Source organism: Sarcophilus harrisii, chromosome 3, assembly GCF_902635505.1.
Source record: "Sarcophilus harrisii chromosome 3, mSarHar1.11, whole genome shotgun sequence".
In the NCBI taxonomy this organism is placed as follows: domain Eukaryota; kingdom Metazoa; phylum Chordata; class Mammalia; order Dasyuromorphia; family Dasyuridae; genus Sarcophilus; species Sarcophilus harrisii.
The window spans coordinates 586,876,877-586,904,091 of record NC_045428.1 but is presented as its reverse complement, the minus strand read 5'-3'; the positions used below and the strand labels follow the sequence as shown (position 1 = coordinate 586,904,091).

General features: G+C 49.9%; 1 protein-coding gene and 1 pseudogene across 5 annotated transcripts; one reads left to right on the top strand and one right to left on the bottom strand.

Annotated features, from left to right (window-relative positions):
• Positions 1 to 83: 83 nt before the first annotated feature.
• On the bottom strand, positions 84 to 27,210 carry INTS11 (integrator complex subunit 11). Of its 5 annotated transcripts, none has more exons than XM_031963060.1 (18): positions 27,139 to 27,210; positions 25,733 to 25,870; positions 10,259 to 10,356; positions 9,274 to 9,347; positions 7,890 to 8,118; positions 6,501 to 6,599; positions 6,353 to 6,387; positions 5,385 to 5,523; positions 3,916 to 3,980; positions 3,379 to 3,568; positions 2,993 to 3,076; positions 2,525 to 2,614; positions 1,641 to 1,803; positions 1,208 to 1,315; positions 1,040 to 1,101; positions 737 to 879; positions 507 to 636; positions 84 to 418 (listed from the first exon to the last, which is right to left on the bottom strand). In XM_031963060.1, the coding sequence occupies exons 2-18, from the start codon at positions 25,758 to 25,760 to the stop codon at positions 353 to 355; spliced, it is 1,803 nt and encodes a 600-aa protein (XP_031818920.1). In that variant the 5' UTR covers positions 25,761 to 25,870; positions 27,139 to 27,210; the 3' UTR covers positions 84 to 352. The 5 variants fall into 5 exon arrangements, with proteins under 5 accessions (XP_031818920.1, XP_031818917.1, XP_031818922.1 ...); XM_031963057.1 differs by having other exon boundaries at positions 27,096 to 27,190; XM_031963062.1 differs by having other exon boundaries at positions 25,733 to 25,867; positions 27,139 to 27,187.
• On the top strand, positions 21,607 to 22,290 carry LOC111719644 (annotated as a pseudogene).
• Positions 27,211 to 27,215: the final 5 nt, after the last annotated feature.

Here is a 27,215-nt window from a genome sequence, read left to right as displayed (position 1 = left end):
ACCCCCAGTGCCAACTACATGTGCCAGGGCCGAGGCCTGTGCCAAAGGGGCTGCTGCTCCAGGTGAATAAAAGGCAAGGAAGCTCTTGGGAGACTTTTTGTTTAATTCTTGTCCTTAGAGGCGGGCGGCAGCCCAGCCCCGTTCCAGGCACTTGGGAGGGAGGGGAGCTGGCCCCAGCTACAAAACAGTCTGTCCCCCCCCAGAGCCGGAGCCGCTGAGACCCAGAGCCTGCCCAGAAGGCCATGGGGCCGGAGCCTCATCCCCTGCTCCAGGCAGAGGCCCGGGGACTGCAGCAGGCACGGGACCCTCCCTGGAGCAGCCAGACCAAGACCCCCGTGCGGGAGGGAGGGCCTCAGCTGGGGGCCTGCGGGAGCCCCTTCTTCAGCAGTGACGTGAGGTAGCTGCCCAGTTCTTCATCCTGCGGGCCAAGATGGAGGAGGAGGGTCAGGGCTTCCCCTGGGCCGGCCCTCCACATCCCCAGCCCCGGCTGCCCAACGGGCTCTCACCTGGTAGGTCCAGGAGACCAGCAGGACTTTGGTGCCCGGGTCCTCCGAGTGGGCCGTGGCCTGGATGAGGATGGACTCCACCATGACCGAGCCGTCGGGCAGGTGCTGGACTGAGTGCGCCTTCAGAACGCTGAGGGGGGAGAGGAGGGGGCCGGCTGTGAGGCTGGGGATACTGAGCCCCGAGGGGGGGGGAGTGGCCCAGGGCACCCCAGGGGAGGGGGCCCCCTTACCTCTTCAGGTGGCTGTACACGCGCAGGACCGTCTCCTGCTCCTTGCGCGTGTCGTGGATGTGCACGCGGCAGGTGAAGCGGAGCTGGTGCTCCGCCAGGCCCAGCTCCTTGAGGGCCTGCTCTGAGGACACCAGCCGGAAATTCTGGGGGGAGGGGATGAAGAGTCAGGACTTGGGGGGGCTTCCCAGGGCCTTGCCCAGCCCCTCCCCAGGTGACCAGGAGGCGCCCCCCACCCCACCCCGGAAGCTCCCCGAGTCCCCTGCCAGCCGGCTAAGGGCCCAGGCCAGCTCAAAGGCCACTCACATTGTCCTTCATGATCAGCGTGCCGTGCATCAGCTTGGGCCTCTTGGCATCGGGAAGGAGGCCTGTGGGGGGAGAAGGAGGAGACCCTCACCCACCAGAAGCCGTGCTTCCCCTCCCCCCCATTCAGGCAGCCCAGTTCCTGCCCCCCAGCCCCTCCCGGGACAGTACCCAGCGCCATCTCCCTCTTCAGCAGGCCCAGCGAGATGCCCACGGGGATGTTGGGGTGGGTGAGCAGGGTGACCGTCTCTCCGTTGGCCGGCATGTAGCAGTTCACATCTGACAAAGGCACCATGTGGCCGTTAAGCTTGGGCTGGAGCAGCGGCCCCCCCACAGGGGGCCCAGACTTCCCGGCCTCCCCCAGCCCACACGCTCAGAGCTCTGCCCACTCCTCGGGCCCCGGGGCCAAGGCTCCCCTCAAACCCAACAAGCCCCACCCAGCGGCCCCTTCTCCGCTGCAGGGGAGATGCGTCAGTAACCAAACTGAGCAGAGACCGCTGCAGCCCTGAGTCTCTGCCCCCCTCCCCTGCATCATCCCTCTGCCCCAGGCTGAGTGCTCCCCATCCCCAGGGGGCTCCCCTGACCCCCGGCCTGGCCCACACACGGAATTCCTGCTCGATCTTCTGCTTCAGGAACTCCATCTTCTTGGCCTCCCCGTGGACCAGCAGCACGTTGTCGGGCTCCGCCTGGCGGACCAGCTGCATGATGCCCTTGGCGTCGGCGTGGGCGCTGAAGGACATGTACTCCACCTGCATCTTCACCTCGAGCTGGTGGGGGGGGGGGGGAGATCGGACAGAGGGAGGGAGGTGGGCACAAAGACAGAGAAGGGCAGAGACATCAGTCACCACCCATCCTGGCTGCCATTCTCTCCCTACCCCCCCTCCTCCACTCCCCCCCACCCGCCCCGGGCAGCAGCGCGGTGCCCAAGCACTGGCCATGTCAGCCAGGCCTGGCTGGGTTCAGACCCTGCCTCTGACAGCAGTTATGTGACACTGGGCAAGTCCCTCCCCTTCACCTCAGTTTCCTCATCTGTGACATGGGGATCACAAGCAGCCACCACAGAACCGCCGAGGGCCAAACCAGGATATAAGGACCTCAAGGCTGTCCCCCGTCCTTCCAGGCCCTCGGGCTCTCGGCCTCTGACCCTCCCACAAGGCCGGCTTTTTACCAGCACAAACCAAAGACCTGGGCTCGGAACCTGCCCCTTCCTGGGTGACCCTGGACAGATAATCTGACTCTGAACTTCCGCTCCTTCTTCTGCAAGATGGGGCTTGGCCGGGACTCAGAGTCTGGCCTCTGCCCCTTCTTTTGACAAGTGAATGAAGGAAGAAAACCAAGGTCAAGTCACTTCCCTGCCCAGTGGGAGGGTTTCAGGCCTGGGCTGGGGAGGGGGAGAGAGACCCTATCTGAGGGCACCTGACCAGTCTAGGGGGTGGGGAGTGAGGATGGCCTGCGGGAGAGCCCCCTCCCCACGCGCCAGGGACTTACGATCTGCCTCCCCTCCATCTCCAGCTTCCGCTGCCCGCTCAGGATCTTGTGGCCCACGGTCCCCTGCACACAGTAGCCCGGCATGATGACCTGCGGGCAGAAAGTAGATGTGGGCCCACAGCCCCATGAAGGGCAGGCAGGAAGGGCCAATGCAGGGCACCCCCCCCCCCAAGCAGGAGCCAGGGAGACTCCATGGGAAGTGGCTGGGGATTGTCCCCTCCCCCTCCTCCCTGGAAGAAAGCTGATTGGGGGGCAGGTAGACCATGTGGTGCCAGGATGGAGCACTAAAGCCTGATCCCCGGAGGAAGGTGCCTTCCTCAGCCCCCACCTCCCACTAAAGGCTCCTCCTCCTCCCCACTGGGGGAGGACAGCTGCTCCTGCCCCACCCTTTCATCCTCCTTAAATAACCGGGGCCAGCAAGGGAAGATGGTTCCCGCTCAGGGCTCCCGGCCAGGGCCGCCCCCCTACCATGTTCTTCTCATTCCCGGCCCATTTCCTGAAGATCTGCAGGGACTGCCCAGCATGCAGCATGCCCGGGGTGGCAAAGACAACCTGGGTGGAGAAAGGAGACGGGACCATGGTGGCAACGCCAAGGACCCGCCATTAGCCACCGCTGCCACGGAGCGGGCACAGAAGGCGGACCAGGACCCGGCGCCCTCATCTCCCCAAAGGCACCCCCTGCCGAACAAGGCCCCAAACCCCAACATCCAGAAAGGGGCACAGGCCTGGATGTTCCCATCTTCCTTCTGACCGGCCCCTCCTCTGGGAGTACTTAAGGCCCAGGCTCGACCAGCCCCCTCCTCCTCCCCTGCCCAGGCCTGGACAAGATCCAGCCAAGGCCCGCCCTCCCCTACCATCGGCCCGGGGTTGTCGGCAAAAGCTCGGTCAAAAGCCTTGATGTGCTTGAATTCAAACATGTTTCTCTGCACAAACGTCTTCCGGATCTTCTGATTGGTCCAGGTGATGAAGAGCTTGTAGTAGTGATTGGCCTTCTCCGTCAAGCCCGTGGAGAAGTAGATTGGGGCCTTCAGGTTCATTCTTTCCCTTTGGGAGGGGAAGGGAGGTGGTTAGGGCCTGCCCCCTACTCTCCCTCTCCATCAGCCTCTTGCAGGTCCCGGGGGGATCACGTGTGCAGGGGAGGGGGCCAACAACAAGGGGGGTCCCTAGCTCCTCCCCAGCCAGCAGGCTCAGAGGGGGATCCTTCTGCTCCCCACTGTTCCATCCACCCTCAGTAACAGCCAAGGGAATCAGAGGCAGGTGCTCCTGTGCCCACGGGCCGGTCCTGGGGCGTCCTGGGCACTTTCCTGGGCCCGTCCTGAGGTCCCTGCCAGGGCACCCGCCCTCCGGGATCTCTCTTCCCCACGCCCAAGGACAGGAGCCCCCAGACTCACCAGAACGTCTCCAGCAGGATGCAGAGCTCCTGAGCCCGGCCTAGCGCAAACACTGGGATGAGAACCTGCAGAGGAGGCCAGGGCCCAGAAGTTTCAGCAGAGCAGCCTCAGCCCTTGCCTTTCCTGGGTCCTGGGGCATCCCTCCCCTCCTTCCCACCCAGCTCCTGCTCTAAGTGCCTCAGGAAGGAGAGAAACAGCAGCTGGGGCCGCCCTCTCTCCGCTCTCTGCAGGTACTCGTTGGGAGCCCTGGGCTCTGGGGCCGCCGCCTCCTGGACCGGGTCTCCCATGGGCCCAGTGCTAAGGAGCCATAATTCCCCACAATGCTGAGCCCTCTCTGAGCTCCTCCCCGGCTGCCTTTCCTAACTCAGCCACAGCGGAAGAGTGTGCAGCAGGGAAGCGCAGGCTCAGCTGCAGTCCTGGCCTTGGGCCTCAGTTTCCCTCTCTCTACACTGCGGGGACTGCCCTGAGCCTCCAGGGCCCCTCCAGCTCCCAATCCTCAGCTGCTGCCGACAGGAGCATCAGCGAGAGCTGGGTCTCGGGGCACGGGTTCGCTGCCCTGGCCTCTGAAGGACAAGCTGCAACACCATCCGTGCATGCAAAGAGAACAGAGCCTGAGCTGTACCAGGAGCCCGGAGAAAAGGGGACATGGTTCCTGCCCTGGCCGGGCTTACAGCCAAGGCAACACGGAGAAATCGGAACACGCGGAGAACCGTGGCCACTGGGTCGGGCTAACAAGCCACGGTTCGGAGGGCCGACGGGAGGGAGGGCGCTCCAGGGACAGAGGGCGAGCGGAGATGTGGATGGTGAGAGGAAGAGCAAATGTGGGCAAGCAACCGCGTCATAAAGTCTGGGCAGAGGAGCAGAATGTAAGCCTGGATCAAAGGATCATTCTGAGCAGAAAAGGGTCAAACTGGAAAGAGCCTTGAATGCCGAACAATGGGCTTGGCATTGCTCCTGAATGGAACAGGGGGCCCCTGGAGGGCACTAAACAGAGGAATGAGAGGTTGGACCCAACCTTAGGAAAATCACCCCGACAGAGAGGGGAACATGGACTGGCCAGAGAGGGGAGACAAATGGGCAGAATCTGAGCAGGCCTCCTGGCCACCTCACTGTACCATCCCACCCCATCTCGGGCTGGATGCCCAAGGAGCCCCCAAGCACCATCCACACGCTGCTCCATATGCTTCAGTGAACCAGAGAACCCACAGCTCTAAATCCTTGCCAAGTGATCCAGAAGATCCTCCCCACAAGTCTGTGCGCCCTTTCTGCCCTCCTCTCCCTTTCTTGTGCTCTCTTGTCCCAATTAAGACAGAAAGTCCCTGAGGGCTGGGAGTCTTCCTGGTGTGCCAGGTGTGCACCAAGTGCACAGTGCCTGTACACAGCAAGCACTTAATAGATGCTCATGCTGCCAGCTTCCCAGGCCCCAGGCGGGAAGCCCCAGGGCTTCCGTCCTCATCCTACTCGCTCACCTTTCCTCCCCTCTCCACCGTCTCGTGGACTTTCTTCAGGAAGTCCCTCTCCCGGCAGCGCTTGGAGTCTCGGATGGTTGTGGCGTAAGTGGACTCGGTGATGAGCAGATTGGGCCGGCACTTATCAATCCAGGCAGCCCTGCGAGGCAAGGCAGGACACCCACCATGAAGCTCAGTGCCAGGGCCGGAGCCCCGTAGCTGCCCTGGTCTGCCCCAAGGTCTGCCCCGGCCCTTCTCAACAGTCACCAGGAGGCCTCCCTCCCAAGCTCCCGGGCAAGGAAGACCCATCTGCCAGACTCTCTGGCAACGCTGATCCCCTTCCAACAAGGGCAGTGATGCAAGAAAGTCACGTGCCTGGCCCTCCTGAACACCTTCTGATGAGACATAGTGAGAGAGCCCTGGACCTAGAGTCAGGAAGACTTGGGGGTCAAATCCCACTTCCGAACTTCCTGTTTGTAACCCAGACTTCACTGTCCCTCTCAGCTTCCTCCTCTGAAAAATGAGGTGGGATTCGATGGCCGTGAAGGTCCCCTGGAGCTAAGACCATCCAAGTCCCTCTCAACCTTTTAACCTGTTTGTTCTCCAAGGAGACAGGCTAAGCAAATGAAGCCTCCTGGGAGAAGCCAAAATTAAATAGCCCCAAAGACAGAGGGAGGGTACCCATCTGCTCATCTCCACAGCAAAGTTCGCCCGGCTCTCCTGAGGCAGCTAACTGAGGGCGGCCACTCTCAGCGGGCCGCAGGCGTGGGGAGAGGGGAGGTATTGATCTGGACTGGCACAGACTTCCAAGTAAGAGAAGCTCTCAGATGCGCCCCCGATGCAGGCTGTTCTAAGCAGACATGGATGCAGGAACGTCAAGCAGCCACCCACACCCTCACAGGTTAACTGGCATCCTGGCTGCGAATCCCCCGTGGGAAAAGCACCAAGACAAACCCCCCACTCGAGCAGAAGCTCACCGTCCCACTCACCCCAAGTGCCGGTCCGGAGTCATGTTGTAATCGCCCTAGCCAAGGAGAGCCAGAGGAAAGCAGCCATCAGCCTTCCATTTAAAGAGCACCTCTGCCCACCCTCTTTCCACTTCCCCAAAGCGCCTCCCCCGTGCCCCGGGAGCCTTACCGTGTAAACGGCAGATTCAGAGCCAACTTTGATCTGGAACATGGCAGCCCCCAGCACGTGCCCCGCGTAGTAGGCCTTGATTTCCAACTCGTCATCCACCTACGGAGGGAAGAGGCCGGCTTTCATCCCGCAGGCTGTGACAGAAGGGAGGCAGGGGTGGGCAGCACAGGTAGCTGGCACAGACGCCAGGCGGGCCCGAACCCAAGCTTCACTCCCTGCCACAGCTGGCGATTCGAGCCTGCCAGAAAGCAACCTGCCACAGAAATGCCTTCATCCTCTAGCCAGCATCTCCTCAGAACTGCAGCCAAGGTTTTACAGGGAAAAGAAAAAGTGGTTCCTGCTCTATCCGCCCCCCCCCCATGTCTCATGGTAACCTCAACAGCCTCAGACCAAAGACCACCGAGCCCCTGAGCCAGCCTCCAGCACCCACAGGTGCTGCCAGGATATTTCCCTCAACCTTCTCCCCACTCCTTCCTTCCCCAGTCCTGGTGGCCAGTCCCCTCCTCCTCCTGGGCATCTGTGCCCAAGATTTAAGGTTCCATAATGCTATATCCTCCGTGGGCGACATTATCTCCTCAAACTGGAAGCTCTTTGGGAATAAGGACAGTTGCCCTGTACAGCATTGGGCAGGAGGAGGTTCTTTAACACTGGTACAGACATCGTTTACAAGAGAAAAGTTCTCAAGGTGATTTATAAAGAAATGTGTATTTTAAAAAATTAAGAATTTGGTACGTGTATAATCAGAAAAAAAAAGCAATTTAAAAAGAGGAAAAAAGAGAAAAGTTAAAGGGAGTTATTTGTGAAGCCCAAGGAGACATTTTACAACAGGAAAGAAGCCTCCGGGAGGCCATGGGGGCCGCCTTGGAGCACTGCACCCCAGGGGCCAGAACCAAAAACAACCGGCAGTAGATGGTAAGGAGATAGATTTAGGATTGAAATGGTAAAAACTTCCTAGCGATGGGAGACGTTAGCCTCCTGCCAGTGAAAGCAAAGGGCTGCCCTGGGTGGGACACTCTAAAGTGCACACATTTGGTTTGGTCTGAGAGGAGAAAGGATGGGGTAGACACTTGACCACTGAGGTCAGTCCTCCTGTGCTACCGTCATTCTGGGGAACTAAGACCTCATTAAAACATGATTCAGCTTCCACACAAGCACTGCCACATTCTGTGACCTGAGGCAAGACAGGGCGGTAAGAGCTGGCTTTTGTGGGTGCTCTTGTAGCCCATGGCTGCGGCCGGCTCTCCCTCAGCGGCTCTCAGAGAGCTGCTCTTTCTTCTAGCTCTGGAGCACCTAAGCCAAGGCAGCTGCAGTGGCCTGCATTCTGGAGCCCGGCCCAGTCAGCCCGGCCCACCCAACCTAGTCCTTGTTCTTCCCGGCCTTCCCCCTGACCTGGACAGTCTGGTGCAGGTGGACAGCCACGACTTTTTTCATGCAGTCCTTGATCATCTGGGAAGTGAAGAAGTTGGTCTCCCCCTTCTTGTCCACAGTGATCTTCCGGTAGTCCTCCAGCAGAATGGGGCAGATGGCCTTGGTGGGGTGGGTCATGTAGATGGGGCCGTCGTAGCCCACCATCTCACTGAAGTACGGCAAGGCCCCGCAGTGGTCCAAGTGGAAGTGGCTGGAGGGTCAAGGATGAAGAGCACGGAGAGTGAGAACCCAGGAGAGTGAGATCTGCACAAAGAGCTGCCAAGAGGAGGTCAGAAACCCACCTACTTTCATTATGCAAATGAACACCAGAGCCCGGGATCACCCTGGGCTGGAGACAAGGGACGACCCGGGACTACCTTCTTAAAATGTCTGGACCTCTGCCCCCTGACAAGCGGTAAATCACAAGGGGCATTCACTGCGTAGCCTGTAAACCCTTTAGTGCTGTTTGGTTTAAGCCTTTGGGAAGTACACACTGTGGTTGGTTTGAGGACTTGTTTATCTGCTGCATTAGAACGTGATTTATCAAGAAAGAACTCTCTAATAGAGAGGACGGTGGCCGGAGTGGGGGTGCCGAGGCGCCGGCTGGGGGACCCAGAGGCCAGGCCCGCCCCTTCCCCAGGCTCAGCTCTCTCCTCCCAAGCTCCGCTTCCTCCAACAGCCGCAGGGCCCTTCGAGGACTTTGGGAGCCCCTAATTCTCCCCCCATGTAGGCTAGGTGAGGGCAGCACCTTCTATCATCCCAAGAGGACAACACCCCGCAACCATGAGAATGGCCCCCTCACAGTGCTGTGAGAAGTTTGAGGAGTGCTCTGGCCATCACGCAGTTCCTCCCCTGGCTAATGACAACTCACATTTTTGTGTCAAGTGAAGACTCCAATCTGGAGAAGGAAGGGACCTTGAGCCACTCCCCTGACCTCTTTTACAGAGGAGGAAACTGAGGCAGGGACAAGTCACCTGCCTTGCCCAGGCAGAGATCTGGAATCCACCCCTACTGCCTGGAAGATTTACACACTAGAGGCAGAAAGAGCCTCAGAATGAGGGAAGTCCAACCTCTGGCACAGACTGGCTGTGAGGTGCGGGCCCAAAGCTACGGCCGGAGCCCCTGCCCCAGACTCCTTTCCCCAGCTGTAAAGCAGGCGTGTGCTCGCCCCCCAGGTCGGCGTGCCCGCGTTGGCCACCCAGCCCAGGTGACAGGGAGCGGGGCCCGACTGTCCAATGCACGTGGTCAGAGCCCAGACAGACAGGACAAGCCGAGGATCTCAGGTCCCAGGGAGACCGTGTCCCAGGGCCGGGCTCTCCCACCCCAGTACATTCTCTCCCTTCGCATGATCCACTGAGGCTCCTACCTGATAATGACGCAGTCCAGGAAGTCAGTCAGCCTTCCATTCTGGGTAATGTAAGAAAAGTCTGGAAAGCGTCTCTAAGGAAAAGCGAGACCGAGAGAGGCCATTATTCAGGAGGGCCACGGTGCCCAGGAGGGAGAGCCAGACCAGGCTCGAGCCGCGGAGTCAGACAGCGGAGCTGGCCCATGGAGCACTCTTAAGTTTCCCTCATTTATTTTTCAAAGCCGTGAAGTGCTCAGAAGTGAAGGGTGGAAATGCTGCCAACTTTGGGCTCTGGGCTGACCTTGCAAACCAGTCATTATGCCTGAAGGTTTGCGGTTATTTAAAAAAAAAAAAAAAAAAAAAAAAAAAAAAAAAAAAGGCAGGTTCAAACCCCCAGAACATTCCTTGTTTAATGCAGCGGGGCGGCTTCTACCAACAGGAAAAGTCCCAAGTGCGGGGCGCTGGGCGGGAAGAGCCCCGACTCAACTAAAATTGGCGAGGGCATTAAGCCCAGGGCTGGGAAGGAGCCCCCGCTGGGAGCCCACACAGAACCAGACCCCAGACTCCCTGGCATTTAGACCCTCTAAGCAGCTCCCGAGCAAATGTGCTCAGAGTGCCTCCCATGCAGCTGCCTGGCCTGACCTGTCGCGAGAGCCCAGCCTTCCCCTGTGCCAGGCCAGGCTTCCCGGGAGGAAAAACAATGGTGGGACTGCAAGGAAGCTCCACACACGGCCCTGGCCCAGGCCCCGGGACCTGACTTAGACGGGGAAGCCTGTGGCTCTGATGAGGTCAGGGGCCTCCGTCCTAACAGCTATTAAAAGGCAGAGCAAGGTTCACTCTGGTTACCCAAGCCCACAGAGAGGGCTCACCTCTCTGTGAGGAAGAAGATGATGGGGGAGCAGCTTTACTTACTCCTCAGACTTGGGGATTTCTCTGCACCCATTTCAAGCATCCCCCCTTCCCAATAACGCCCAGGCCCACGCTCCAGGGCTTCTGGGGAACTTACATCATCATTGTAGCCCATGTGCATCCCACAGTCCAACATGACGTTCTTGCCTGCGATGGAGACAAGGATGCAGCTGCGGCCCACGTCCTGACCAGCCCCTGCAACCAGAGCAAAGCCATGATCCAAATCTATGTGGTTGCTAAGCGCTCTCCTCACCCAAACCATCCATGGATCCCCCCTCCCTCAGCCTCCCTCCCCCTCTCTCCTCCCTCTCGATGTGTCCCATTCCAGGTCTCTCTACGCTTACAAAATTCACTTCTTCTGGGAAGAGATGCTCATTCTACCCTCCCATATCAGCCTTTGCTCCAGTTCCTCCGGGTACAGAGCACTTGCTCACTTTTAAAATGCAATGGCTTTATGGTTTTGCTGAACTGGTTTCTGAGTATGTGTGTGTGTGTGTCTGTGTGTGTGTCTTACACACATACACACACACATACTTTGCTTAAAGAGGGCTCCCTAGGTAAATCTGAAGGGGAAGAAAATGTATAAAAATATTAATTTTTTAAAAAAATTCAATTGCCCTTTTTTTTTTTCAAAGATTCTAGGGGTGTGTGTGTGTGTGTGTGTGTGTGTGCGCGTGCATGCGTGTGCACACATTCCCGAGCACACTGGCAGGATCGGTCACAAGCTGCCCAAAGGGCAGTGAGTGGAAAGCTCTGTACCTCTAGGCTGCCAAAAGCCCTTTAACAGCAGTGACTGGCAGAGGAGAAAGCTCATCAAAGCTGTTCTCGGTTCTCAGGGCCCGAGCACAGAGGGGCCCTGATCTAGGTGGAGGGAAGGCCCGACCCATCAGGTTACTGCTCCATCCAAGAGGGATCCCAATGCTTCTCAGGGCCCGGGGCTTCCAAAGGTAAAAGCTGCGTCTGCTGGGCACCCCAGAATAACACTTCCCAAAGCCACAGAGAACTCAAGCCCAGAGCCTAGGACCCCGAGGGGAGGCCTGCCCACCCCACATTACGTCAGGCCACACTCTGCTTCACTGGGTCCCCCCCCGCATCCCCGTAGGGAGAGGGGTGGTCTCCTCAAGTTGTGGGGAAGCCGGGCCCCAGCTCACTAAGGGCCCCTAACTGAGACATGCCAGCATTCAAACATGTCCAGCTCTGCGAGCCCATTCACGCGTCCCCCGCCATGGGACTCATCTGTCCCGGTCCTCCTGTAAATCCTCCCCAATGAGCTTTCTGCCAGGTCTCCTGGCGGGTGGGTGCTCGTGGATCGTGTGGGTTGAAGCTGGCATCCCCTTGCTCCCTCTCCCCACTGGCCTGCCAGCTCTCCTAGTCATGCTCCACACTCACGCCCAGCTTTGGGCACCCACCCCTTCCATTCTTCCACAGCAAGCCCTGTGGCCGAGCAGCATCTGCTTCCCTGCTGGGACTCCCACCTTTACTCTACTTCAGCCCATCCAGGATGGCTGCAGCCTGGATCCCCTCCAACACCTATGAGCATCCTACCTGCACAATCCACAAGCTGATCCCCTCTCTGATCACAAACGCCTCCCCTCCTCCCCACTTTCCCAGGCCATTATTGTCATGGCCCTGCTCAGGCTCAAGGCCCCGCTCAGGCTCTGCTTTTCCTCTCTTTAGACACTGGGCCCCACCACCCCATCACCAGATATCCCCTTCCAGACCCCTCCTCCCCTCCTGATCACAAATTTCCTTTCTCTTTTCCCAAACCTAGTCTCTCCATTCCCAATCTTCTTCTCAAGCTACCCCTACCTCCTCCCTCTCCCTCAGCAGAGGTCTGAGTCCAGCTGTCCCAAGCCTGTTCCTTCCCAAGTTAATCCATCACCAGCCCCACATGGTCTCTTCCTTTGCTCCATCTCAGAAAGTAAAGTGTCCCTTGTCACTGCCAAAGCCAACCCCTCTATCTCTGCACTCAAATCTCCCAACTCTCCTCTAGCAGGCTGCTCCTTTAAATATCCCATCTCTCTCCCCAATTTTCTTTCTTTTTAAAAATCTTTTTTTAAATTTTATTTCTTATGTCACCAGTGTTTCATATAACCCTCCTTCTGTTTCCTGAGAGCCATCCCATATGACAAATATTTTTGTAGAGGGAAAAAAAAGCACAACAGATCAATAAATAGAAAAAGTCCAAAAACACATGCTAAGTGTGATCTCCCACCTCCATGAAAGGGCAATGTCAGTGGTGACTTCTCATCACTCTTGATTCAAGTCCTACTCAACCTTATATTTTTGTACTTTCGTTTTTGATTTTTTGGCATCATTGTTCTTCTCATTTATATTGTTTTTATTACTGTATAACTTGGCTCTGAATTAGTTCATAGACCTTTCCACACTTCTCTGTATTCATCCTCACACACATCCCTTCTTAACATTACAGTCATATTCCATTACATTCAAATACTACAATTTATTTAGTCATTACCCAATTGATGAGCATCTACTTTGTTTACAATTCTTAACCGTCTCAAACATGTTTTGGAATATATGGGGACTTTATTCTTAACAATGGGTGTAATGGACATTTTAGTCACTTTATTTGCATAGTTCCAAATGTTTTCCAAAATGGTTGTATCACTCAACCTACAATGTATGAGTAACTATTGTCATTTTTTTTTTGGCCAATTTCCAGGGAGTGCAGTTAAACCACAAGGTTGTTTTGATTTGCATTTCTCTTATTATTAGTGATTTAAAACACTTTCTTCATATGGTTGTGAATACTTTACAATTATTTGCCCAAATCCTCCGACCATTAATCTACTGGAGAATGACTATTAATCTTTTAATCTATCTCTTTATCTACACACACGTATGTGTGGATGGACACACTGTGTCCATCTAGTGGGCAATGACTGAATAAGTTATGGTATATGAAGATAATGGAATATTATTGTTGTACAAAAAATGATAAGCAGGCTGACTTCAGAAATGTCTGGAGAGACTTACATGAACTGATGTTAGTGAAGTGAGCAGAACTAAAAGAACATTGTACACAGTAACAAGCTTTTGTGATGATCAACTCTGATGGACTTGGCTCTTTTCAAGAATGAGGTGATTCAAGGAAATTCCAATAGACTTTTGATGGAAAGTGCCATTCCCATCCAAAAAGAGAACTATGAAGACTGAATATAAAGCAAAGCATAATATTTTTACCTTTTGTTGTTGTTTACTTGGGTTTTTTTCCCCTTTCTCATGTTTTTTCCACATTTGATTTGATGTGTGTGTGTGTGTGTGTGTGTGTGTGTGTGTGTGTGTGTGTATGCATAGCCCGATGAATATGGAAATACATTTAGAAGAACTGCACATGTTTAACCTATATCAAATTGCTTGCTGTCTTGGGGAGGGGGAGAAAAGGCAGAAAAATTTGGAACACAAGATATTTTGTGAAAGTGAATGTTGAAAACTATCTTTGTATGTATTTGGAAAAATAAAATACTATTTAAAAACGGGATTTATCTCTTACCCTTAGTTGTAAGTTATATGAAATGTTATATGTGTGTATATATATATATATATATATATATATATATTATACATATCACATATACTATATCTATTATAAAAATATAAAAAATATTTTTATAGTGTGATCTTTAATGTAGAGGTATGTTTCCATTTAGAATTGTAGATATACAATGTAAGGCATTGTTCTAAGCCTAATTTCTCCCAGACTGCTTTCTAACAGTTTTTATCAAATAGGGAGTTCTTCCCTAGTGGAAACTTATGTTTTTCACTTTATCAAACACTGAGTAGCTGAGTTCTACTTTTTCTCAATCTTCATTTGTCTAGTGTGTTTTATTGATCCATCTCTGTGTTCTTTAACCAATACCAGATGATTTTGATACCTGTTATTTTTTAATACAGTTTGAGATCTGGAGGTGCTATTCCTCTTTTAGCCTTCCTTCTTTTCATCAGTTGTCTAGATATTCTAGATCTTTTGGGGGTTTTAATGAATTTTATTATTTTATCAAGCTATATAAAGTATTCCCTTGCTAATTTAACTGGTATAATATTAAAAAGTTTAAATTAATTTTGGTATTATTGCCATTTTAATTATACTGGCACAGCCTAGCCAATGAGCACTGAATAGTCCACCAGTTACTTAGGCTTTATTTCTTTAAGAAGCATTTTGTAACTAAATCTGTGTTCTGTGTGCTTTGAGAAGTTGATTCCCAGATATTTTATACATCCAGTAGTAATATGGAATGGGGTTTCCCATCTCTATTATTGCTTTTTGTTTTGTTATTATATAGAAATACTGATTTTTTAAGATTTGTTCTGTAGCCTGCAACTTTGTTGATATTACTGTCTCAGTATTGTTACTGATTCCCTGGGGTTTTCCAAGTAAACCATTCTATCATTACCAATCAGCAGGCATAGTTTTGCCTATTTGTTTTTTTTTTTTGCCTTTTTTTTCCCTTCCTCTTATTACTTTTGCTATTACTATTTGTTATATTATCTTATTACTATTGCTAGCATTTTCAGAACCCTCAAATAACAGGAGGGAGACTGCGCACCTTTACTTCACCCTCATATTTATTGTAAAAGGTTCTAGTGTATCCTCATTGCATATGAGGCTTGTTCTTGGTTTTAGATAAGATGCCTTTTATGATATTTTTTAAAAGTCCCTCAATTTATGGAGTTTTTAAACATAAAGTATGTAGTTTATCAAAAGCATTTCCTGAATCTATTGAAATGAACATGTGGTTTGGGATATTTTGTTTTTTAATGAAATTAAGTTGATCGTTTTCCAGATGTTGAACTATCATTGCATCCTTGTAAAAGGATCATAATAAATGTTATCTTGAATAATTGTTGTAGAGTATTTGATAGGATTTTGCTTAAAATCTCTGACTCAATGTTTTTTAAGGATATTGGCCTATAGTTTTCTTTCTGTGTTTTATGTTTCCCTGGTTTAGGTTTATATTTGTCTCAAAAAGATTCTAGTAGGGTTCTTTCTTTTTCAATTCAGTTTGATAAAATTCTCCTGAGAATCTATCAGATACAGGAGTGTGGAGGTTTTAGTTCCTTTTCTGAGATTGGACTATTAAAAATCTCTATCTGGTCTTCTGATAGTTTGGGTAGTTTATATTTTTGAAGGTTTTCTTTTATTTCTCTTATATCCTTCATTATGGTGTAAAGATATTTTGATCCTGTCATATTCATCTGAGAGATCTATAATCCTTAGTTCTCTATGCATCCTGTCTTCAAGATCTGTACATTTTGTTTATAGCAGCCCTTTTTGTAGAGACAAGGAACTGGAAACTGAGTAGATGTCCATCAGCTAGGGAACAACTGAATAAATTATGGTATATGAATGTAATAGAATATAATCGTTCTATAAGAAATGACAAGCAGGCTGATTTCAAAAAGGCCTGAAGAAACTTGCATGAACTGATGCTACATGAAGTGAGTAGAACCAAGAGAACATTGTTACACAGAAACAACAAACTTATATGACAATCAACTGTGAGGGACTTGGCTCTTTGCAACAATGAAGTGATTCAGGCCAATTCCATGGATGGAGAAAGCCATCAGCACCCAGAGAGAAGATGAAAGGACTGAATGTGGATCATAACAAAATTTTTTCACCTTTTTTATTGTTGTTTGCTTGCTTTTGGGGGAGGAGGGAGTCATTTCTTTTCCTTTTTGATCTGATTTTTCTTGTGTAGCATGATAAATGTGTAAATATGTATAGAAGAATTGTATATGTTTAACACATACTGGATTACTTGTTTAGGGAAGGGGATGGGGGAAAGGAGGAAGAAAAATTTGGAATACAGAGTTTTGCAAGGGTGAATCCTGAAAACTAGCTTTGCATGTACTTTGAAAATAAAAAGGTATTTTTTAAAATTTTTGCTTGCACCTTAAGCACATTTTCTTTAATGTTTTGGAGTTTTGTTTCTCTTCTTATCTCCCTCATTTTTATATATTTGCATTCCCAATCTACTGTTCTGTCCTTTATTCTTTGGTAAGGCTTGCCATTAGAGTCAAATTTTTCCTATTCTGCTCATTATTTCTGCTGTGAGAAAAATACATTCTCTTCTCATAATCCTCATTTCTCTTTTAAACCATTCAGGAATTGTGAGCTGTAGTTCCATGTTCTCAACTTCCACAAGGTCCACTGTCTGGTCAAGTGCTGAATCATTTTCCTTTATTTTGCAGTACTTATTCAGAAATCCCTAAAATTGTATACTAGATCTGATGCCGTATTTCCTTCTGTTGCTGCTGTTGATGCTGCTGATTTATCTGTTTTTATTCAAGGCCTTTGAAGTTTCTTCTTCCTGAGATCTCTAGTGTTGAGTCTTCCCCCCTCACCATTTACTTTTCTGATCACTTACTTTTTACTCCTTCCCTTCTGATTTGGGTTTCTCTGGGGGATGGATTTCAAAGCATAGCAGCATCCTTCCAGACTGGGCAATTCACAGTTTGCTAGTCTAGGTCTCTGCCCCACTAACTTTTGAGTGGTCAGAAATAGCCCCAGTTGGAAGCTATGTTTTTTCCCTTAGGCCTGGTGGAGTCCTGCAAAGCCCTCCATGTGCGTGGCAATCCTGTCCCACTCTTTTTGTTCCCAGATGTACGGTCCAACACAGGCAGTTCAGAGATTTTGAGCACTGATGCTTCTAGGCTGCACTCCCAGCAGGCTTTTGCTCCTAAAGATCTCTGGCCAAGTTGACTGTCAAGGCCTGAGCAAACTTCCCCAGCTTGGAGCCAGGGTCTTTGTGGCATTGGAACGAGGGAAGGCTGGGATACAGGAGCAGGTTCTGATGTCAGCCCGGCTGCTGTCCTTGGACCTCCTAGTGCCACTCCCTGAGCTCAGGGGCAGGGAACACCAGTTGTTGCTCTTTTTTGAGGGGGGGAGATGGGGGAGGAGGGCAAGAGTAGGCAGCTCTCCTTTTATTTGATTCATGGTCTGGGGATCCTAGACCATGGAAACAATTGAGGATGCTTTATCTTTGGCACTTAATTTTTGTTTCAGGGAATGCTGAAAGATCATGGGGGTCAGAGAAAATAACGTCTTATGTCTGCCATCTTGTCGATCATGTAACCCTTCTCACCCTCATTTTCAACTTCTCCTTTCTACCCTGGTTTTTCTCCCTGCTGACCTCAACCATGGCCACCTCCCCCATCATTCCTCTCTGAGCTTCGGCCCTGTACCACTTCACCTGTCAGAGCCACACTCCTAGAAAAGGCCCGGTGGGATCACTGACCGCCACCACTTTCCACCTTGCCTTCCTTCTCAGCTCTTGCCATCTAGCTTCAATCCCAGCACTCAAATAAACCAGTCCTTCCAAGGCCACCAATGACCTCTTCACTGCCAGTTCGACGGCCTCCTCCTTCTCCTAGTACCAAAGGCTCTCCCCTCTTCCCTGGATCCTTTCTCCTTCCTCCTGACTGGGCCTGTTCAGTTCCCCTCCAGATTTATCATCTGTATCCAGGTCCATGGGCAAGGGTGAATGCCAAGCCTCTACCTAGGCCTTCTGCACATGATCTAGCTCAGTCATCTCCCTGAGTCCAACCATTATCTCTACAGACCCAGGTCTTCCCCTGCTCATAGCTTTTAGGAACAGACTTGGAAGGAACCCCAAAAGCTGCTGAGCCCAACCCCTCCTTTTACAGATGAGGAACCTGGGGCTGCCCAGGGAAGTGAAATGACTGGTCCCCAAACACAGAGGAGCAAGCTTCCTTGCCTCTGGAGTCAGAGCTCTTCCCCCTACACCACACTGCCTCCTAACAAGTTCTAGGCCTGCATCTCCCTCTAGGACTTCTCTACATCCTGGCATCTCAAATACAACACCTGTGCATCCCCCCACCCCAGGTGCCACGTCTTGTTGATACTGTTACCCAAGATCTCATCGCAGCTCCTCCCCCAACTCATCCTACAGTGGCCCTAAGTCCAGGCCCATAACACTTCTCTCCTGGACCACTGATAGAACCTCCTAACTTGTCTCCTGCTTTCAGGATTTATCCCTCAGTCAGAAACAAAACCCCCCTGACTAAGAGGCATTCATACCATCATACCATTATCCCCCCTACTCCAGAACCTGCAGTGGCTCCCCATTCCCTCTAGCATATAATGCACATACTCCTACATGTGGCACGCAGAGCCCTCCACAATCAAGTTCTACCCCTCCTTCCAAGACGACTGCACAATATGTCCAGCCACTGAACAATCCGAGGTTTCCCATAAACGACATCCAGTCTCCCCCCTCCGTGCCTTTGCACACTTTGCCCCTGTACCTGACCTCTTGTCCCTCCTGACCTTGGTCCCTTGGAACCACTAGCTCCCATTAAGGCTCAGCTAAAGTGCCACCGTAGACCCCCTGGCTACCGGGGCCTCCCTCCAGACCCCTGCACATTCATTTTGCACATGTCCGGAGCTGGGAGCACCGACCACCCCCAGACATTTAAGCTTCTCCAGGCCAGAGCCGATCTCACATCTCCATCATCACGTGGCTAGCACTTTTAACAAACACAGCCTCTCCTGACAACTGTTCACATTAAAAAGAAAGGCCTTTGCTTCGGAAAGTTGGTGGTGGCCATTAAAAGCAGCCTGCAATTTCCCAAAGGCCACCCGGCCCACTCTTCTCCTGTTCCAATGCAGTCTGTCCCAAACGTCTGTTCCAGTGTTCAGTGGAACCACCACCCACGCTTGCTGGGGCACAGGCGCACTGGCTGCGAGTGCAGAAGAAGCGGGACTTCAGAATGAGACCACAGAGGATGCATATTTGTACAGAGATTTTGTTTTGGGGCAAGGGTTGGTGAGGATCTTTTTTTCCCCCAAGTTTTTAGGTGGGGAAAAGAGAGTTCCTCAAGCATTTTTTAAAAGTAAGGAAAAGGACAGAGGAAGGAAGCGCCAACAAGCAGGACAAGCTTCCACGGTCGCATGCTGAGTTGCAGGTATTGAAAAGGAAAGTAAAGTGCAGATAAGGGACTCCCAGGCCCAAACCTCTTTTTCTGGTCTGCAATGCCCATTTTATTGGATGTGTGCAAGGTTCTGAATTTAAAATATTTAGAAAACCAAACCAAAGCCTTGTCTTGTTCAAGATCTACGGCATGACAGGCCAGTTCTGCGGGTTTTCTGGCCAACTGTGTCTCGAGTCAGAATCCCAACAGTAGTGCCCAAATTCTGTTTGCTTGTTTACTTCCTGTGGGGAGGGCGAGGCTGAATGCCGGGTGACCACCAATCTCTCTGAGGCGGCCGAGACAACGTCACCCACCAACAAGAACATCTGGGGGGTTCAGCTTTGCCAGGTCACAGATGCCCTCAGCCAGTTGAGGGAAGCCTGTGGGCTCCTCTGCAGAATAAGGTTTTTAAAGACCTGAATAAAATACTAACTTTCACCTAGATTGAGTGAAGATAAAAAGGCGGCATTTTCCCCAAACAAGTTCCCAGGACCACAGGCTACGAAACCTTGATGGAATCAGTCATGTGCCGGGCATCAGGCTAAGTGCTGAGGCTCCGACAAGGAGCGGAGATTCAAACCAAGGTGCACACAACCAGGTGCAGATGAAGGGGCACGAAGAGGGTGGGCTTTAGCAGCCAGGAGTAGTCAGTGGGAAAGCCTCCTGCAGGAGCCCCCAGGGGAGGATGCCAGTCCCAGAAGGCCTGGGTCACAGAGCCAGGTCAACACAAAGAGTGTGGGCAGTCAGGGCACACACCACCCACAAGCAAACCAAGTCAGCAGCTCAGTGTCTGAGAGACCCAAAGACCCGGCCAGGAACGACGGCAAGGACCCACTACTTGACAAAAACTGCTGAAAATAGGCAAGCATTTCTGGCAGAAATTACGGTTAGACCAACGCGTCAAACCATACACCAAGAAAAACTCCAAATGGATAAATTGTTTAGATATTTAAAGTGACAAGTCAGAAGAGCAAGAAATGGCTTTTCAAATTTATGGATGTAGAAAGAGTTCATGACCAAACCAAGAATAGAGAGTATCACACAAGATAAAAAGAACAGATTTGACCAAATAAAATTTAAATTTTTTTGCATAAACAAATCTAATATAGTAGAAAACCAGAAGGGAAAAGATAATTAAGGGGGGAAATTCTTTGTAACATCTGGCTCTTGATAAAGATCTCATTTCCAAAACATGCAGCATGTCCCAAAGGACTTAGCACAGTTTTAAACATTTTGAGACACCCTGTAAAAAGAAACAATTCCCCCAAAATAGTCACAAGGATATTAAAAAGGCAGGTTGCAAAGGACACAATTCAAATTGTTTACAATCATGTGAAAAATATTTGTCACTCATTAATTATTAGAGAAATGAAAATAATAACAATTCCACCTTATCCCCCTCAGACTGGCCAAGATGAGGGAAGGAAAATGGCAAAAGTTATAGGGCAATAGTTATATTAGTACATTGTTGGTGGAGTTGCCAATTAGGCCAGCTATTCTGGAAAGTCATGAAAATGTGCATCTTCTTTCATCCAGCAAGATCACTAAAATGATAAAGAGGAAAAGGACTGATATGCATGGAATACACTTTTAGAAGATCTTTTTAGAGTAGTCTCAAAATTAAGGAGGTTCTCCTTAAAAGGGAGATGGTTAAACAAATTGTGGTTTATGAATGCAATGGGATTTTATCATTCCCTAAAAAATGAGTACAATTCCATAGGAAACTGGGAAGAACTTCATCAACTAATACAAAACTAAGTGAGAATAATTACGAGGAAATCTATTCAATGATAACTTATAAAAAACACTGCAAGATTTAGAATTTTGGCCAACAATAACAAGTACTACTAATACAAAAGAATGAAGATGAAATATACTAGTCACTTTCTGACAAAAAAATGCAAATTGAAATGCAAAGAGACATATATTTTCAGACGTGGCTAATGTAGAAATTTATTGTGCCAGATTACGCAACTATATTTTTGGAGGGGGATTTATTTGGGGCGAATTTTAAAAAAATGTTTAACAGAGGGAGTAGACTAAGAGGGACATATTTAAAATACTTTTTACTTGGGAAAAAATAAAACATGTAAAGAAAGTTATATAACTTTCTAGTGGCTAAGTCAGCAGTCTGATGACTTCATTTAATGCTGTTTTTCACATGCGATATGTAGATAGGAACAACACTGCATGAGAGGAGGTGAGTAGTAGGAGTAATTCAGGTTTGGTCTTTGGCAAGGAATGATAAATGACAAGTCAAAGGCCAGCATACCCAGACACTGAGTAAGGGAAAGGAGGAGAATGTAGTCGGTGCCAGAATGATAGCGGAAGCAGAGGGAATGAGGGTCTGAGAATAAGGGTAAGGGTCATAAGGCATAAAGAAAAATGATATGATATCAAAATTACGATCAAACAAGCTTGCCAAGGGTGTGACAGTCTCCAAGTATAGCTTAGGTGTTCTAGAGAGGAGCCTGAGAAGACTGAAATGCTGACAAAATAGGTATTAAAGGGACTACCAATAAGGATACTGGAGCCCCCTGGGATGAGGACAAGAGATGGGGGGGAAGACTTCCTCCAGACACTGAGCCTCTTCCCCGGGAGACTCCTCGCTTCCCGAAGCTCAACTATGCCCCCTGCCCACCTTCTTCCACCACTGCCTTCCGCAGGCCATTTCCTCTAAGGAAAAGGAATCGTATCATGTCTGCTATCCAGAACCTCCATTCTTCTGATTCCTTTGCTGATGCAAGTAAAGATGAGGAGCTGCTTCCTGCTGGAACTAAGGATTATATCCATCCATCTAAGAATTTAGCAGCGAAGACAGGGAGACCCTCACTACCATCCAGGGGATCACTGATGATTAAATAAAAGAATCCGGTGAAGGCATTCAAGAAGAAATTTGCCTGCGCTGGTGCTGTTATTAAGCATCCAGAATACGGAGAAGTCATTCAGCTCCAGAGTGACCAGCGTAAGAACAGGCGCCAGCTTGTCAAGACTGGACTGGCTCAGGATGACCAGCCGAAGGTTCGTGGGTTCCAAGTACCTGGGACTCACTGAGAAAGACTGCCTTCCATTAGGCTTCTTTCTGCACTGGATGTTCCCTAGAAGAGTAGCAAGGTCCTAGGTGAGGGCTTCCATCTGAAATGGTCATCAGAGGGTCCCAGAACAACATTATTTTTGTTGTTAGTTCCTTCAATGAATCTTGCACAATTCTGACATATACACGGGGTCTATGCTCATTACAGGAGAGCATTTAAAGCAGCGGATTGTTTCTATCAAATTGCGTTTTTTCAAGATCACCTACAAACAATAAGTCTCCTGGGATTTTGTATTCTCTGTACCTTTCAGGCAATTGTATAACTCTAGATATGTGGTCTGGTATAGAATACCAGTTATAAAAACCCGCCTGGTCCCTTCTTAAGTCTTCATCAAGGATGTCTTCTATGATTAGTGCACATGTTTAACCTACATTGGATTACTGCTGTCTAGGAGAGGAGGTGGGGGAAGGGAGGGAGAAAAATTTGGGACGCAAGATTTTGCAAGGGTGAATCTTGAAAATTATCTTTGCATGTATTTTGAAAATAAAAAGCTAATATAAAAATGGATTTCTTCGATGTATGGATGGAATATTCTCAGATTTTTATAGGAAAGGGAAAGTAGGTTTGTAAATCATTCATTATTGATCGTTTTTAATTGTCTTCCCTATTTTTTCCTGGTACTTGGTATCCTCTCTCCTTTTAGATACCCCTCAGAATCATGTCATTTCCTGCAGAGACTTCATCCTTGGATGCTGTTTAGTCCCTCTTTGTTTTTCTAGTGCCCTTCAACTTCCTGATGTAATTAGTGCCACAGACTGATTTTGAGTTCAAATGCAATGGCTCCATGGTCACTGATTAAAAAAAAAAGTTTGCTATGTTGATCTCTACAGAGCTTTTTAATTATGGGTTTATCTTATTTTCCTTCCACTTTCATCCTTAAATGCCCCTGGGCTAATCTAGCTTGGTTGGGTTTTTGTTATACATTTTGTACACTTTTTTTCCTTCTTTTGCTTCTCATTATTTTAGGAAGTACTTCATACAATCTCCTGCCATTTCCATGGTGTTATTAGTGTTCACCACACATTACACCTTAAAAAAAGCATTCATGAAATCCCACTGGAGGACAAATTGGAGGAGACAGCATCAACTCCTGACCAATGGAAGCTGAGAAAAAGTCCTGACTATAGACACAGCTTCTTCCTATTCAAAGGTTGAAGATTGTATTAGTAAATGTCTGGAGGGGTCTAAGAAGTCAAGGAAAGGAATATGCCATATTTGCCAAAATATTCATAACGCTACTTTTTGTGGCAGCAAAAAACTGGAACCAATTGGTGGCCAGCAAATGGAGGCTGATTGAACTGTGATATGGGATATGAGATACACATGACAAATATGTGAAAATCCGAAAAGCAGGAAAAGATTTGTATAAACAGATGCAAAGTAAGACGAACTAGGAAAACAGCCACAATGTCTAGGAACCTTGCAAACAAAAAGAACAATAAAATAAGCCCAAATGCTACAACTATAATGATCAGTCTTGGGTCCAGAGAAGAGATGATGAACTACATCTCTCCTTCTGGGTGACACGTGGGGGGAGGTGGAAATGGACATGGGATTTTGTAAATACTTACCTATGGGCCCAGGTTAGTGCTGATTGGTTCTCTTTGTTATAGATGAAGTCTCATTTGGGAAGGACGAAACAAGAGTCATGGAATGAGCATTTCTGGGGTGCTTTCTATGTGCCAGGCACTGTTCTCAACACTTTACAAAGATCTCATCTGATCCTCACAACAACACTGGCAGTTAGGTGCTGCTATCATCCCCATTTTACAGTTGAGGAAACTGAGGCATTCTGAGGTGAAATGACTTGCCATAGGTCACCCAGCTACTAAGTATCTGAGGTCAACTCCACTATACCATCACATGCCTAAGGTACGTAAACACTGAAATAACTTCAAAATATTTTTTGAAAAGGGAAAAAATAAAAAAGGCATTTTAGTGTGAGGCTTCTGTATGAACTACTGGCCTGTGGGCGTTCATCTTTCATCCTACATCATGGTTTGCACTTCTGCTTTCAAGCCCCTGAACATCAACCCCCTCTCACCCCCCGCTGATTCACTCGAGGGGCTTTCTAAGCTCCCCTTCTACACTGACTCTGGTGTACAAACTGCTATCGCTGCACTGGCCAGCACACATCCAAGGAGCCGAGGGTCCAGGGGATTAGTTTCCTCTGATGCTTCTCCTTCCTCTGCCAGCTACCACCCAACATCTACTTCTGGTCTCCCTGACGAGGAGCAGGCTCCTTTCTTCCAGGATTGCATCCTCACTGGTCAAGGGACAAAGTCTCATGTATAAACCCTTAGCCACCAGCTAAGTGAATGATGACAGACATTCTAACACTGGGGCTCAGTTTGCCCTTTTCCACCACTGTCACCTACACTGCAAAAGCCAAAGGGGACCCCACAAAGCCACGAGTTTGGGGGCATTTTCCCACCAGACTAGGAGTTCCACAAGGGTATCACCCAAACTCCCTATCTCCCCAGCACCCAGCCCAGGCCTCTGCACACTGCTGGAGCTCAGCAGATCCTTGGGGAAGGAGGGAGACGGCATCACTACCGACCAATGGAAGCTGAGAAAAAGTCCCAATCATAGACCCAGCATTTTCCTGTTCAAAAGCTGAAGATTATAACCGTAATGTCTGGAGGGCCTAAGAAGTCAAATCCCTTTAACAGTCAAGTTTTAAGATGTACAAAAAAACTCAAAGAATCAATCCGGGAACACTTCTGCCTCTCAGAGAAATCACACCGTTACACTGGACGTCCTGGTCCCTTCCTGCAAACTCGGTGGTGAGCACCCCCTGGTGGCGTGCTAGGGGCCCCAAATCACTTCGACTCCCATGTCTCCCAAGGATGTTCTGTTCCTGAATGTCTAAGCCCTGCTCTCCCTCCTCCCAGGAGGCGTCGCTGGCCCCTGCTCTGAGATAAGGGAAGCATCCACTGCCCTTCACAAGCGTTACTCCAGCCCAACCACAGGATTCGCTGATCTCCAGTCCAACCCCCATGGCCCCCCATTCTTCTGACCTGACATAATCTCCCTCTTTAATCCCCAATTCACATCCCATTACCTCCTCCAGGAAGGCTTCTCTGATTCTTCTAGCTCTCTCCTCTGAATAATCTGCCCTAAAATGTTTTGCCCTCAAAATGAATTCTCTCTCAGTGTCCTACATATTTTGCAGCTAATTTCCCACAATGCCAACTGTGTCCCTCCTGAGGGAAGAATTCCTTTTGCCATAAACCAAAGAAAAACAAATCGGAAAAAAGTCTTCTGTCTATAACACTACCCTGCAAAGGAAAGCATCAATGGGACTCTAGTAACACACGCAGTTCCCCACCACCAATGGAGACATAAAAGTGTTCAAAATGAACTGAGCAAAGAACAAAGAGCTAAGTTGAGTCTGATGTATTTTCTCTTGCAGAGAATATTCGAGCTTCCAAGTTCATTACTATAAAAATTTGTTGATTTGACCTGGAAAACTTTTCTTCTTTTAAATCAAATTATTAAATTCTTTAACTTACCCAAGGGAGTGACTTTAATCTCTGGCATCTTGAATGGTCAATTTCTCAGTGCTTCATCAGACTAGATCCGGGATCCCACAGAGCAACGTCTCCAAAGCACGGGCCTCTGAGGTTACACAGGTCTGGATGTCATTACTTCTAAAAGGAAAGCGACCGACACAGAAAGATGTAACTTTCTACAATGACTATGAAGTAGGGGCTGAGACAGGGATAAATCCCCTCCCAAAACTGAGTGGGGGGGTCTGCCTTACTCTGAAGTCTCCGGAGGGTAAAGCATACCACTATCACTATCTTAACCGTGGAGACTGATTCTAGATCCTAAATCACTTGATTTCTTTCATTTTTAAAATAGGGGTCACCAAAATGGTACAGCCCAGCTACCTCAGAGGACGTACACGCGGAAGGAACCTTAGAAATCGCCACCGCCACAAAGATAATGGGGTAGTAAAGCATTTGTCTGAAGGCTTTGAGGGCCTAATTCCAAATCCTCACCCAGTACATCATCACACTTCCTCTTTACATGGCTGTTGCCCAGGAAGCATTTTGAAAATTGTTAGTGCTACAAGAAATAACTGCGACTAGTGATATAGTCAGGGGTGTTTCCCTGCCTCAAAAAACAACTTAAGAAAAACAGAATAGCCACCCCTTGAGATACAGACTCCTTCTAGGCAGTGGGGCTTAGGAGGATCTGCAGCAGAAGCCGCTTCTCAAAAGAGCTTCGCCAAATCTTACAGAAAGCAACGTCGCATCGAGGGATCTGGGTTCAGATCTTGGCTCTTCTCCCTAGTCCTTGTGTGACTCTGGGCAAGTCATAATCTGAAGCGGGAGACGGGTCTAGTTCCCGACTGGCTGATTGACCTAAAGCAAATTTCACGGCATCTCGGGGCCTCAGTTTCCTCATTCGTAAAGTGGGGCAGGAAGAGAAAGACGTGAGGAGCTTTTAAGGTCCCTTCTAGCCCTACAATCTATGGTCCCAGAATGGAGTCCCCCAGCTCTCTGGTAGCGGGATCCAAAGGCAAGGCAGGTTCCGCTGGGAGATCCCAGGGCCAAGCCCAGCCGCTGGTCCAGGAGGCCGCCTGGGCTTGCGGAGCACCGCTCGCCCGCGGTGACGTCACTCGCCCGCAGAGCGCTGCTCGCCCGCGGTGACGTCACTCGCCCGCAGACAACGGGCAGGTAAGGATGGAGTTCGTGGCGCCCGCCCGAGGGACGCTAACCCTTCGGCGCCCCCCGCCCCCGCCCTGAGCACGGCGCCGCTCAAGATGGAGCCAAGGCGGAGTGGGACTCCCCGGCCCCGTGGGGAAGTCCGCCGGCCCTCCTCTCCCCGCTCCCGCGGCCAAGGCCCCCGATTTCCCCCTCTCCCCACCTCGGCCCTCCACGAGCCAAGCCGCACAAGCTTCCGTACTCACAGGAAGCCCGCAGGCCGCGCTTGCGCGAGAGGCGGGGACAGCGGCTATGGCTCGGAGCCACTGCGCAGGCGCAGCCC

Bases quoted from the DNA above. Each gene is read 5' to 3' on its own strand.
- INTS11 (XM_031963060.1), bottom strand. From the start codon at position 25,760: ATGCCAGAGATTAAAGTCACTCCCTTGG. The intron at 2,615-2,992 runs GTAGGGGGGCGG...TTCTGCCCGCAG, and splicing joins CCGGGAATGAGAAGAACATG to GTCATCATGCCGGGCTACTG. The intron at 880-1,039 runs GTGAGTGGCCTT...CCCTCCCCCCAG, and splicing joins CGCTGATCATGAAGGACAAT to AATTTCCGGCTGGTGTCCTC.